Here is a 14,256-nt window from a genome sequence, read left to right on the forward strand (position 1 = left end):
GCACTTATTAAGTTCATTTAATATTGGAAAACTATAAATAGAGAGTTAGAGAGAGAAACCCCATTCTCTTCATCTTCTCCATCTCACCACTCTCTCACTAAACACACACTCAACCACCATAAAACACACACAAGAGCATCTCTTGATTTTGAATTGTTAAATCGAAATCGTTTGTACTTTTAGCATCCTTGTGATAATCAAAACATACTTCTTGAATCATTTCTCAGGTAACGACAACATTTGATGGGTTTTTGATCAAATTAAAAATGTACTTTTTCAAGTTCATGTTCTTGATGATTTGGTCCAATTTTTGAATGAAAATCGTGTTAATAGTTAATGGGTTTGTGTCTAAATGTATTTAACAACATTTGTGTGAACAAATTTGGGTCATAACATGCTTTAATCTACAAAACCCATTTTTGAATATGAAGGTACAACTTGTTCTTGAAGTCACAACTTGTTCATGATATGTTTTGATCTTAAAACCAGTAAAAGTGTTAGTAGATAATGTTACTAGTGCTTTGTCCAAACAAGTCCTGAAATCGATCTAGACCTTCATTTTAGTACTCGTACTTGTTCAACTCGTCTTGTGCCCAGAACGGTCCTGCTAGGACGATCTTGAAGCCTAGATCGTCCTAGGGCAGCCCATCTTGTACCTTGTGCATGCTCGTTTGATCGTGTGTTGTGTTTGTGATGTTGTTTCGTTGTTGTGGTTGGGAACCATGTACTTATTGGGTAACTAATCTTCTAGATTGGTTTCGCTCAAACAATCGTTCTTGAACTAGAAATGACCACATATACTTGTTCTTGATCTTGAACCTTGAAATGATCTTGTCTTCAATGTGCCTAGGACGATCTTGTCTTCTTATACCCTAGAACAATCCTGATCAAATTTGTACTCTTAAACGATCTTGAACCAAGTCCATTGGGACGATCTTGAACCAAGTCTATAGAACGATCCTGAACCAATGTTCATAAGGCGATCTTGGTTCTAGAAACCCTAGGACGACCTTGACACTCATGAAACACTAAGACGACTTTGAAACTAAGAAGATCTTGAACTCTAAAACGACCTTGTTCCATAACTTGTCATACTTTAACATAAATCGACCAGATCTTGTACATAACTACTAAACCAGTTCCTAGCTTCAATACATTACGATCATATACACAAAAGGTTGTACAAACACGTCAAGACTAGTCCAAACTCGAATCCTAGCTGAGTCCACCACTTAATCATTGATCAAGTACATTAAAGTCGTGATTCATCGTAATCATTAACGTGCAAGTTCTATGAACAATCAGAATAAGTTCTTAAGACTAAAGTCCATTATTAAAGACACGTTCAACTAATTAACATTATAATTAGATGTGTGTGAGTTCAAAGACGTTCAGAACAAGTCCAGTTCAAGTACTTAAGTCATTCAAACTCTTTTGAGGCAAAACATTCAAAGATCATCAAAGGTCAAATCATCAGTTCATCAAGGACATTTCAGTGAATAATTAATCACATGAACTAATATACGTACTTATTTATGATCAATGACATGTACTTAGGCTTCCATCAAGATGTGCTTGAATTTTGATAGATATAACCTATCTATCTCTGTGCTTGTTCTCTGTGCTTATAAACTGTGCTTGTACCAGATCACTGTGAGTTCACTAATCCCCTTTTCGTACATTTTGTTCAAAGTTCTTTTATCGGGGACTGAAAAGCATGAAAACTATTTTGTACTTGAACATATGTACTTGAACTATTTTACGTACTAATATATGAACTTATGAGATACTTATGATATGATTCTTAATTATTTAAAAAGGGTATTTAAGTCTTGAATGGGCAAGATCCTTAAATACATTCATACTACTGTACTTGCTCTTTATCATGTGCTAGTTCGTACTTATTCTTGTTCAGTTCTTATTTACTTCTTATTCACTGCTATCAATTCATATCCCACAGTTTAGGGAATGAACCGTAGGTAATCATGGACAGCATTGTTTAGGATAGGCCCACCCTCATTCTCCGCAGTTCTGGAGGATGCATATTACTTATTCTTGTTCTGATCTAGATCTTACTTGACGTACTTGAATAATATGAGCATATCTTTACACTAGAGTTCAGTTCTGGCCAATCGGGTTAGCAGTGACAATACACTCATAGTTCATTATTTGTTCTTGTACTATTCTTACTATTACAAAGTACTTTTGCTAAACGTACAGATCTTATGACCTTGTCTTACTCTACATATCATTAATATGTATATTAAATTGTACTTTGAGTGAATCTCACCAACTACTTTCGTAGTTGACCTTTTTGAACTTACATGCTTTTCAGGCTAGACTAAGTAGATCTTTAGCATAGGAGTCTTCCTCTTTTAAGCTCATTCATTTGGCGATTGTTCGAGCGTTCAAGATCAGAAGCTGTGGAGACTTTTCCTTTGCTTGTTGAGTTCAGACTTGGTACTTAAAGACAATTGTTTTGTCTTCTGATTATTGACTATTTTGGGTATATCCCATGTTCTGTAATAACTATCGTACTGTTTCTTTCTTTTAATGTTATTGGCTGTGTTGGAACTTGTACTATGTGCAATTGTGTTAATCTGTGCATCCCGTATATTCCGCTTTAGCGGGGTGTTACAGTTGTTATGGTGCTCTCAACTCGAAGAAAACAATTTTTATTAGTTCATGGGTAGAGGTTGCTCATTTAGGGTATATGGAAATGAACTGGTGTTAAGTAATGAGGGCAAAGAAATCTAATGTATTGTTAAAGGTGATTGATTTCTTACTATTCATGAAGGCAAAGATCCATTTTTGGATAATCAAGGTATGTTTCAATAAAATAGAAGAAAATCAAACAATATACTTAGAAGTTGCAGGTTGTAGGGTTACATATAAACAATGAAACCATTTAGGGCATTTTCCATGTCACGAGTAAGCTTGTAGCTCAAGTAAAGCGGAAGCTATTTCAACATTAGATGCTTATATCATTTCGGGCCTTTCCTTTTCTTAACCGATCTAACTACCATACTACAAAATAACCTTGTAGTTTGAGAAAAGGGATGCATCTGAATAATTATCAAAATCCAGCAAACGAGAAAATTTGAAAAATGTTAAACATTCACGTCCCTCTACACAAATTGAATCAAGGAGAACACATAGGTATCTCATTTGAGCTACGGTTAATGTCATTAGTTTCCATCCGAAACAATACACACGACTACATATATGGGGTGTTGGCCAGTAAGTATAGATTTAAGGTGTATGTCAAAAATTATCGAAGTCGGGTGCTGTCGGGGTTGGACTAGGCTAGAGGCTTAATTTTCTATATATGACACTTTTGTCTTAAAAACTTTTAATATTTTGAAAAAGTTTTTAAGGGTAGAATTTTTTTTTCCTCAATATCATAATATCATATTTAAATAAGATTAATTTTTGCTATTATATAGAATTGGATATATATATATATATATATATAGGGGTTAGATATTGTAAAACAAGTATTAAAATAAAACAAATAGGACAAGATCTTGACCCTCAGATCATGATTAAATTGATGCACGAATATTCACGAAACAATTGATACACGTTGATTTTCATTATGCACAGTGATCTTCGGTGAAGAGAAACATATTGTTTTATTTGTTTACATTAATACTTGTTTTATTTTACCTAAAACATATATATATATATATATATATATATATATATATATATATATATATATATATATTAAAGACTTTGGTGGCAAAGACTTTATATATGGTGGTAAAGGTTCTTCATGTTCACATGTATTAGTCTTGAAATTTGAAATGACTTTAATGCCAAAAACTTTTCATTGAACTTAGTCTACATTTTTTACTTCTTTTGCAGCTTTTGGAATCTTCAACATTATTCATAAGTTCCATACAACTCATCTTATTTCTTTGTAATATTAAAAAATTTAAATATTTAAGATTTTATTAGAATAATCTATTGTTATATAGAAGTATTTTAAGTTAATAAAATAAAATTAATGTAAAACAAATTCCTAGACTAATGCCCCCATGAAGAAAATGTGTATGACTCTGATACCAATTTCAAATAGATCAGTTGAAAAATATGCACGATTTAAAATTATCAATTGAAATAAGTGATTATCCATAAAATTTAAGATTATATCTATATCTAAATACTTTCACTGAAACTCACCGAGTAGAGTCGAGTACTCTCCAAGTAATCGGCCGACTCGGTGATATGTTTAACGTTGTTCACATTTATGAAAACTAATTTTACATGTCAAAACCATCAAATACATTAGTATCTTGTACCCAGTGAAGACGAGCCATTACGAACATGCAAATCCAAATTTTTTATCACAAAGGTCATGTTTTATAGCCGATGTTGCACGACCAAAATTTGATACATCGGGTAATGAAAATTTTTTCAGGAAAGATTGGTATATCTTTCTTTTCACAAAATTAGAACCCGCAAAACGTTCAAACAAGAATCGTGTCGAGGGAACCTTGGAGATGGACTAAGCCTATATTATCGGTGAGTAAAGAAGTAACGAGGTCATGGTTAATTGATAAAGTACTACCAGCATTGATGAAGTTGTTTCGTGTTTAAATCAGTAAGAAGTGAAAGTACGAAATTGTTGAAACAACAAATTTTTGTTATGAGTGCATGCATGTTAATTAAATATTTAAGAAACATGATCTTTTGTCTGTTTATGTCTAAGTACTCAGATTATAAACTTCCCAAGTAAAAAAACGTGTGTATTATTAGATTAGCTTAAAAATCATCCTAAAAATATTAGATGTGACACATATTAAAGTAAAAAGAAGTATTAAAGTAAAAACAAATAAAATAAGTTTTTTTTCCACTTAAAATCATCGTGCATCATGAAAATCCTCGTGAATCAATATATATACCTATGTCGTGAATCTTTGTGTCTCAATTTTATCATTATCTAAGGATCAAGATCTTGTGTTATTTGTATTACTTTAATATCTGTTTTCTATGAACTAACTTTTATATACAACTAGCTCATCAACCCGGGTTTAACCCGGACTTTTTAATTAAAACTTTGAAACCAAAAGATAAAATCTTTTAGAATTGACAAAATGATAGATCATGAAAGATATATTACGCGTTATAGTATATATATGATGAACTAACTGATAGATCATCAAAAATATATTAAATTAAATATACCATATCTTAAGCTAGTAAACATGCCAAATCTTGACTAATCCAATGGTTAAAATTGATCCAACTTCATACTACATAACTCAAGTGGATAAAAAAAAGAGTACATGTAAAGGACCTATAAACTAAAAGGGAAACTATAGACTATTGGCATAAAACACTTATAAATTGAAATTTACACAAAAACAGATAATGGAAAACTCATATTTGAATAATGGTATAGTCATAACCAAAATACTTACAGCAGGATCCAAAGATGAAATTTCATCATAATCAAAAATAGATAACAACAGAGTAATTACCTTTAATTATTTTTTGAATATTAAATTTGGATTGTTACTTACATTGGCTACATGATAGCTTTAAAACAATCCTAGTTAACTGAACATAACGTAAACTATCTGAGGACACGACAAACTATCTGAGGTAATAAGTGAAACAAAGAGTTCGTTACCCAAAATTCAGCACTTGCTCATTTGTTTGCCTCGACTATACATTCAATATACTCCTTGTCATTATCAAGTAGTCCAAGAGTATAGGATGCTTCCTTACACCCAAAACAGAAATCAACAAAAGTTAGCTATAATGGCTTTTGTAGGATCTAAAAATTCAATGGTTCCACTATCTTGAAAGCAGTCACCTTACTTACATTTTATTCTAATGGGGTTAGAAATAAATATAATTCTTGTTGCAACTGCTTGCGTGATAACAATCCCAAAAGGCTCGGGTTCTATTTTTGAAGCAATGATTTAATTAGTCTACTAAAATGGGTGTTTTACCTACAAATCTTTGTCAGCCTTCCCATCCAAGAGATTGTAGTTTTTGGTTGTAAAATTTTAATTAAAAGGCCCAAAACCTTGTTGGGAGTGCTCTTGTGATGACTGTCCCAAAACCATTATATAAACCTAAAACGCCTTCTAATTTAACAATCCACGGATAACAGCATATGCACGACACTTTTTAAGGTAGAGTCTTTTATAGTAACCTATCCGGGTCTTTATGACGATTATTGGGTAGAGTCCATAAGACCATAAGTAAGGCCAATGTATATGCATATGCTATATTTATATGAGCCAAATATAAATCATGATATAACTTGTTTGGATTGAAGCTAATATACTCATATAGTATCATAAAAAAATGAAAAAAATTGAACCTAATAATAAAAGGCCCTGATGAAAATATAAGAATATATGTAAAAAAAAACAAAAACCTTAAAATACACTGCAATTAAAAACTAAAAAAATCTTAAATATGCATATCAATATGAAGCTTCGAACTTCTCGACAAGGAATTAGGATGTCGATACTTACTTGATACATCTATTGGTTTTGGAATAAAGATGTTTGGGAGATTGAATATTTGAGATATAGTTTGGGAAATCGAATAAAAGATCTCAAGGTAAATATTATTTTATTTTGATTTTGATTCATTTTAACTCTTAAAAAACGTGTGTATTATTAGATTAGCTTAAAAATCATCCTAAAAATATTAGATGTGACACGTATTAAAGTAAAAACAAATAAAATAAGTTTTTTTTCCACTTAAAATCATCGTGCATCATGAAAATCCTCGTGAATCAATATATATACTTGTGTCGTGAATCTTCGTGTCTCAATTTTATCATTATCTAAGGATCAAGATCTTGTATTATTTGTATTACTTTAATATCTATTTCCATGAACTAACTTTTATATACAATAGCCAACAGCTATTTTTTGCTCAAACACACACAAACCGACATAACTTTGCATGTGTTCTCCTTCATTTTCAATTTTGTGAGCTGCGGATTCCGAAACCTTCAACCACACCGCCGAACCATAAAATCAATACCGGCGGCGGTAGGTATGAGACATAAAATCGTCGAGCGGGGTGTTATGCCATGAGGATTTACCATTTCGATTACTAAAAAGTAAAAACATACATAGAATCAGCCCTAAAAATTGAAACATTGGGTTGTTGACTTAAATGATTGAACCTCCCGGGTCATCGAAACCCGCTTTCTTTTTTAGTCTAAACCAAACCAATTTTATTAATTCCTTCAAATACAACAAACTGAAAAAAAAAATATCGAAATCCACTCAAATCAAATAAATCAAGATGACCCTGAAAACCTGCTGCTTTTTTTACTTGGTCTTCATCATCTTAATATCATCAACTATCGCCCAAGATTCTTCATCATCAGTAATTTCAAGATTTCAAGAATATCTTAAAATAAACACAGCCCATCCATCACCAGACTACCAAAAAGCTGCAGACTTCATTCTTTCAATTGCTAAATCACTTTCTCTTGAATCCCAGACCATTTTCTTTGTAAAAAACAAACCTTTAGTCCTTTTAAAATGGCCCGGAAAAAACCCGAAACTCCCTTCTATTCTACTGAATTCCCATACTGATGTCGTCCCAGTCGAACCCCAGAAATGGTCTCATTCTCCATTTGAAGCTAAACTTGATGATCAAAATGGTAATATATATGCTAGAGGGTCACAAGACATGAAATGTGTAGGTCTGCAGTACTTAGAAGCTATTAGAAACTTAAAAAAAGATTCGGGTTTTGTACCACTTAGGACGATATACATTTCGTTTGTTCCTGATGAGGAAATAGGTGGACATGACGGGGCGGAAAAGTTTGCGAATTCTGAAATTTTCGATGAGATGAATGTAGGCATTGTTTTAGACGAAGGGTTGGCGTCTCCTGAGGATTATTATAGGTTGTTTTATTCTGAGAGGTGTCCTATGTGGTTAGTGATTAAGGCGACTGGGGCTCCTGGACATGGGGCGAAACTTTATGATAATACGGCGATGGAGAATTTGTTGAAGAGTATTGAGAGTGTTAGGAGGTTTAGGGCGTCGCAGTTTGACTTGGTTAAGGCTGGGCTTAAAGCTGAAGGCGAGGTTGTTTCGGTTAATATGGTGTTTCTCAAAGCTGGAACACCTTCTCCCACTGTATGTATCCATCGGATTCGTTACATACATATTTCATAATTTATATGTATATGTTATATGCTTTATGTATAAGTCTGTGTATGAGGTGTTAACAATCTGGAACAAGCTTACCCCCCTATATTATTGAAATTTAGTGACATAGCGAACAGTGATACTGTACATAATCCCGTGCTGTAGTAATCCGTGGGAAGAGGGGGGGGGGGGGGGGGGGTAGGGGTGTGTGTTTGTAAGAAAATGAATGAGTGAAAATATAGAGTACATGTCAAAAAAGAACATAAGGATATAAGTTTATAAGATCATTCAAGTATATATGAAGTTATGAACATATAATCAAGTAATAATTATAGACCAAAAAGAGGGAATCAAGAGATAGGTATATGAATTATAGTATGTGCGCAACTGAAAACATCATAAAACCCAAGCCCCTGTGTTGTGTTAGTAGGACTAGTGTTATATAAAGGATTACATGTTGACTGTAAGATATTGATCAACGCAAGAATGTTTACAAAAGAGGGAGCAATTGAACACTCTTTAGCCTTGAAGCTGACTAAGAATATACAACAATGCCTTTAGATAACTAATGTGTTTGATATTCCACAAAATCTGAATTCTTCAAAACTCGCAGGGGCATGAACAGATCTTTTCCCTGCCGTTCACATCACATTCACGGTTTAAAAAATCTAATCGAATGCCATACGACCAATTGTTGCTATAATCTATAATCTTATCTTGCATTTTGATGGTTTCCACCAAAGGCTTTCACCCACTTCTGCCACCCAGATTTTCCTTCTTCAAGTGTACCCAAAAGCTCACCAGTATCATATGCAGCTAACAGGCTTTCTGCAACCACAGGAAGACCGTCTGCTGAGATTTCTCTACCTCCAGTCCTTCAGAACTGCCAAAGCCACACTCTCTTAGTTATAAATATGTCGCACGATAATCTAGCCTGATCCTACTTCAAGTTAGACTTTTTTCCAAATATTGAATATTGGTAACATGAAAAAACTATTTAGCAAATCACATATTTCTTACATATGATAGTTGTCGTCAGCAAATAGTGATAACTCAGAAAAATGTATTGCACTTGGAGAAATAGGTGGCCGGAATATCATATCAGTGATCAAATATAGACAGAATAGTAATATGAGTCCTAGTAATATGACCCCAGTTACTAATAATGAGATTGTTTGTTCCAATTAATGTTCTATGTCGGAATCCGGTACTTTATACTGAATAAAGATTGCATGTATAGCTTCCAAGTATTTATTATGATTATCAATATTTTTTAGTTTGTTACAAATAGTGATATTGACGATGTCAGTAACAGGTTGGTGGAAATTCTAGATAGAGTTGCACACTATGAAGCTCAAAAAATGATATTTTTTCAGTATGCTATAAGAACAACCTCCTGCTTCTTTTTATCCATTTTTATTGAACCTAATTACCATTAAGGAATGATTCTGATCCAGAAGAAACTCAGTGAAAATTAAAGAATGTTTTTAAGGATGTCTATAACAATTGCAGAGGTATGATTCTATGTAAATGTAAGAAATATAATGAAGTTGCTTTGTTGTCCATTAGGGTTTTGTGATGAATCTGCAGCCGTCTGAAGCACAGGCTGGTTTCGATATTCGAGTCCCACCAATTGCAGATCAAGCTTCCCTGGAGAGGCGTATTGCTGAAGAATGGGCTCCAGCTTCGCGTAACATGACATTTGAGGTAAACTAGTTTAGATGAATTAGGGAGACAGTTGCTTAATTGACAGTTGGATATGTTTTTTATGTATAATGAGTAACTTTATATTGGGATTTTGTTTTAACTGTAATTAGCATGGGCAGTTTAAGCAGAAGATGTCTGTGCTTGATGAGAATGGAAAGCCGATTTTGACAGCCCATGACAGCTCAAATCCTTGGTGGTCACTTTTAGAGGGAGCCATACATCAAGCTGATGGAAAATTTGGGAAACCAGAGATCTTTCCTGCTTCAACTGATGCTCGCTACTTCCGATTGAAGGGTGTACCAGCAATTGGCTTCTCTCCAATGGCAAACACTCCTATTCTTCTTCATGACCATAATGAGGTACCTTCCTTCTACTATATTGAACGAAACTAAGTACTAATTTTGGTTCTTGTCATGTCGTATACTACTTTTAGCTGTTTAACCCCGTTAATCTGGTTGGCTACTGGTTCAATCCCCAATCCTTGCTCGCACAAAAACTTGAAACCTTAGAAAGCGATAAAATTGAACTTTGGCTATAAATATGCTTCATCACGGTTATATAGTTTAGGCTAGTGGTAGCTATGTCATACCATTATCTGTACAGTTTACATGGCCACATCGGTAGATATGGGTTATGTAATTATCTCTAATTAACCTAAAAGTAAATGGGTCAAATGGATCTAACAGGTAGTCACCCTGGGTGTATGAAATCTTGAAAGTAAGCTTATACTAAAATGTAATTGTTAAAATCATAGAGTAAATAATTATTTGATGATATTTTGGGACATTAATTAATTAGATAACCTTTACTTTAGATAATTAAGTTTTTCAAATGAACCACTTTTGACTCATAATATATAACTAATTGCATTTTTGGTCCCTGTGGTATCATACTTTTCGCAAGAATGATCCAAACTTTTGAAAAGTCGCATTTTTGGTGCCAAAAGTGTGATTTTTTCGCATCCATGGTCCAAAAGCGAATTTCCATCCATTTTTGGCCGTTAATGTGGTCATGTGAGGGGTAAATATGTCAATTACTTCGTGTTCTTCACCGTCCTTTGTATCTTCTTGGTTACATCCCATTTCACCCAATTCCTAATTCCAGAATAACGTTTTTAAAACCTTCAAATCCAAACAAATTTAAAATACAAATAAATGCATCTGAAATCAAACATAGATCTAGTAATTCACTCTTATTCACCTTCATTTTTCTTTACAACCTAGATCTTTAAACACATATCAAAATCTTCAAATGCATAACACATAGATAAATACATACCTTACAAAGATAAATAAGAAAAAGAAAACAAATATATTATGTTGTTGTTGTTCCTTTATCTCCACACTACAATAAATGAAATTAAAGAACATGGCTCACGAGGAGATTTAAAGCATATCGATGCTGACAAAGAAAGTGAAGAGAATAACTGGGGTTTGGAGCCGAAATTTTTGTCTTTTTTTTTTTTTTTTATACCAAATTCAATAATTTAAAAAACCCATTCACCATTTCACCAAATTCAATAACCATAGATCGCATATTCTACAATTGATGATTGAAGGCATATTCTACATCTGCTTCGAATACATTTTCTTCTGAGAGGTGCACGTTGAGGTAAGAGTTATGTTTTGTGGAGGTGTTCAATTTTCAAAGTATTTTCAGATCCGAAATGGATTTTGGTGGGACTTATGTTTTGCGGGGGTGTTTGGTTTTGTGGTGATGGTGGTTTCCGGCGGGTTCGAGTGGGCTGTAGCGGCGGTAGTAATGGTGGTGTGGGGTTTCAGATGGATTGTATTTACCGTATTCGGGTTAGGGTTTGTAGATTTTGGGACTAATATTAATATGTTATAAGTATTTGTATTAATTAATTAAGTAAGTAATTAATAATATATTAGGTGGACGATATTGCCCATCATGTGAGAAGCACATGATGCACTTAACGGTGTAATTTTAATGGAATCGTCAGTTTGGACCGTTCTTGCGAAAATATCACACTTTTGGCACCAAAAATGCGACTTTATAAAAGTTTGGACCATTCTTGCGAAAAGTATGATACCACAGGGACCAAAAATGCAATTAATTCTAATATATAACATGTTTCTGAACCAAACCAGATTTGACCCATTACCCATCCCAATCCAACCCACCCCATTTGTCACCCCTAGTTTAGGCGTAGGAACCATGTTTTATTATATGGCAGTTCTAAAGTAACATACTAATCGCCCTTTCTTAGTTAGTGCATGATTTATAGCATCATTCATCATATTTGGTTGCAAACAATGCTGATAGAAATGTGCTTGGTTGTAGTTTTTGAACGCGGAAGAGTACCTGAAAGGGATTAAGGTGTATGAGTCAATTCTCAAAGCTTTTGCATCTTTTGATGAGCCAAAAAAAGAGGAAATTGCCAAAGATGAGTTGTAAAAAGATCTGAGACTTGTATTTGTTGGACATTCATAATTCAGGCATAGGACATAAATGTGTTTCATGCTTAAAGAGCCTGAAAATAATTGTACTTATCAGCAAGTATGAGCATTTGGAAGCTGTAAGTGTAAGAAACCTGGATATCATGAACACTCGTGTAACCTTTCCACCTTTTATAGGCATATTTGAAACCAAATCATACAGGATATTTCTCAGATAAAGAGGTGCTTTCGGGGGGACAACCGGAGTAGGATATGGTATAGATTAGATCTAGGGATGTGCAAATGATCCTTAAATCCGTGAACCGCCCTAAAACGACCCGCCCGAAGCCCTAACGGGCCAGGTCTTGGGTCAAGTTTTGTTGCATTCCGGGTCACGGGTTGGTCGGGCCGGGCGATGCCAAAAACCGAGAAATTGTGAAGAAAACCCGTGACTTGAACCGAACCACGGGCCGGGTCACGGTTCCGTTTTTCATGCACTCGTGGGTTACGGCCCGGTTCGGTCTGGTTTTCAACCTGGGTCATGGGTCAACCCGGTTCGGGCCGGGTTGAGCTCAAGTTTCTAACGGCTTGGCTCGACTAGTTATCAAACATTTCAGGGTATGCTATTGAGTTTTTCGATATTTTAAAGCGTATGGTGTTGCTAAGCATTTGAGATATTTGAACTCTAGTTATCATTGTCTACGATTTGAGGTTAACAAAATACCGTTTTATCTATTTAATATTTATATTTAATTTCCATACATTTTTATTTATAAACTAGGTCTTTTACTCGCACGATGTGCAGATTTTTTTTAAAGCAGTATAATGATAAACTATATTATGAAACATGAAAAATATAGTGACCGCTAATCCTTAGATGATAGATTATGTAATGTGAACTCCTTGCATAATGTTTTAACATACAAATAGACCTAAATTCAGGTTGAAATTTGGCATTGAGGACTTTGGCTATACTTTAAAGAATTGTTATAGTTGGTCGAATACCCGCAACATACAATTAGGTCAACAAAACAAAACAATGCCTACATGTAAAGTTGAAACACGCGAATTCAATTTATTGGAGTGCCCAGAGTATATGATTAAGAATTAGGTGAAGATGTCTGGACTCTGAACCAACCTATATTAATACATCTATTATCGTCTATTAGTTCATATAGAGTATATTATTCCACATCATGATGATTGAATCTTTTGACTACATAGAGCTTGATGAATGTTTAACTATTTGTTAAATAGCAATTATGTACATACACAAAATAAAGCTTAAAAAAAACCCTTTTTATAGAATTACTAATGTGATTAGATTATATTACCATTCATCCTAAATACATACAAATGGAATCAATAACAAATGAATTTGTAATCATACATACAATTCTAACAAATATAAGGATTTAGTAATCTAGAATTTGTAATCGTATGTACAAAGTGACGATTTTATTAAAAAATAAAAATAAATAAATAAATAATAATAATAATAAAGGGTATGTAAGAATTTGTGGATTTGTAATATTCTTGCCAAATTAATGTTGATCAATCCCATAAATATATTGTTTTTCATATACGATATATCCAATTTTATAGTTTCTATATTCCAATTTATACTATATTTTCAATAAAGAAGATTGATAATTTAAAAAAAAAACATGGAGATGCCACATAGGATAAATCTTATGGGGCAACATTTAAGTATAGCTTTGATTTAGGAAGTGAAACGACACAACTCGATTTAATAGAAAAATAAGGATTTTTTTTTTTTTTTGATATACCCACTGCGCCGCAGTGGGTGGATGCAATCCCCACTGCGCCGCAGTGGGCACCAGTTCAGCAACACCAAAAATCGTTAGATGCTTAATCAAACTTACAGACTACCAAAATCAAAACCAAACTTCATAATACAACATTTCTAAGTTCAAATAAGTTTTCGACTCAGAAATAAGCAAGGTAAAAGTATCCGTTGACCGAACATTCATTTTACCACCAA

The 14,256-nt window shown here is 33.6% G+C and overlaps 1 protein-coding gene across 2 annotated transcripts; it reads left to right on the forward strand.

Annotated features, from left to right (window-relative positions):
* The first annotated feature begins 7,255 nt into the window (after window positions 1–7,255).
* Window positions 7,256–12,491, forward strand: LOC122601374 (aminoacylase-1). Of its 2 annotated transcripts, none has more exons than XM_043774139.1 (4): window positions 7,256–8,133; window positions 9,715–9,852; window positions 9,963–10,211; window positions 12,157–12,491. In XM_043774139.1, the coding sequence occupies exons 1-4, from the start codon at window positions 7,288–7,290 to the stop codon at window positions 12,268–12,270; spliced, it is 1,347 nt and encodes a 448-aa protein (XP_043630074.1). In that variant the 5' UTR covers window positions 7,256–7,287; the 3' UTR covers window positions 12,271–12,491. The 2 variants fall into 2 exon arrangements, with proteins under 2 accessions (XP_043630074.1, XP_043630080.1); XM_043774145.1 differs by having other exon boundaries at window positions 7,258–8,133; window positions 9,972–10,211.
* Window positions 12,492–14,256: the final 1,765 nt, after the last annotated feature.

The sequence above is a fragment of the Erigeron canadensis genome, chromosome 1 (genome assembly GCF_010389155.1).
Source record: "Erigeron canadensis isolate Cc75 chromosome 1, C_canadensis_v1, whole genome shotgun sequence".
NCBI lineage: Eukaryota > Viridiplantae > Streptophyta > Magnoliopsida > Asterales > Asteraceae > Erigeron > Erigeron canadensis.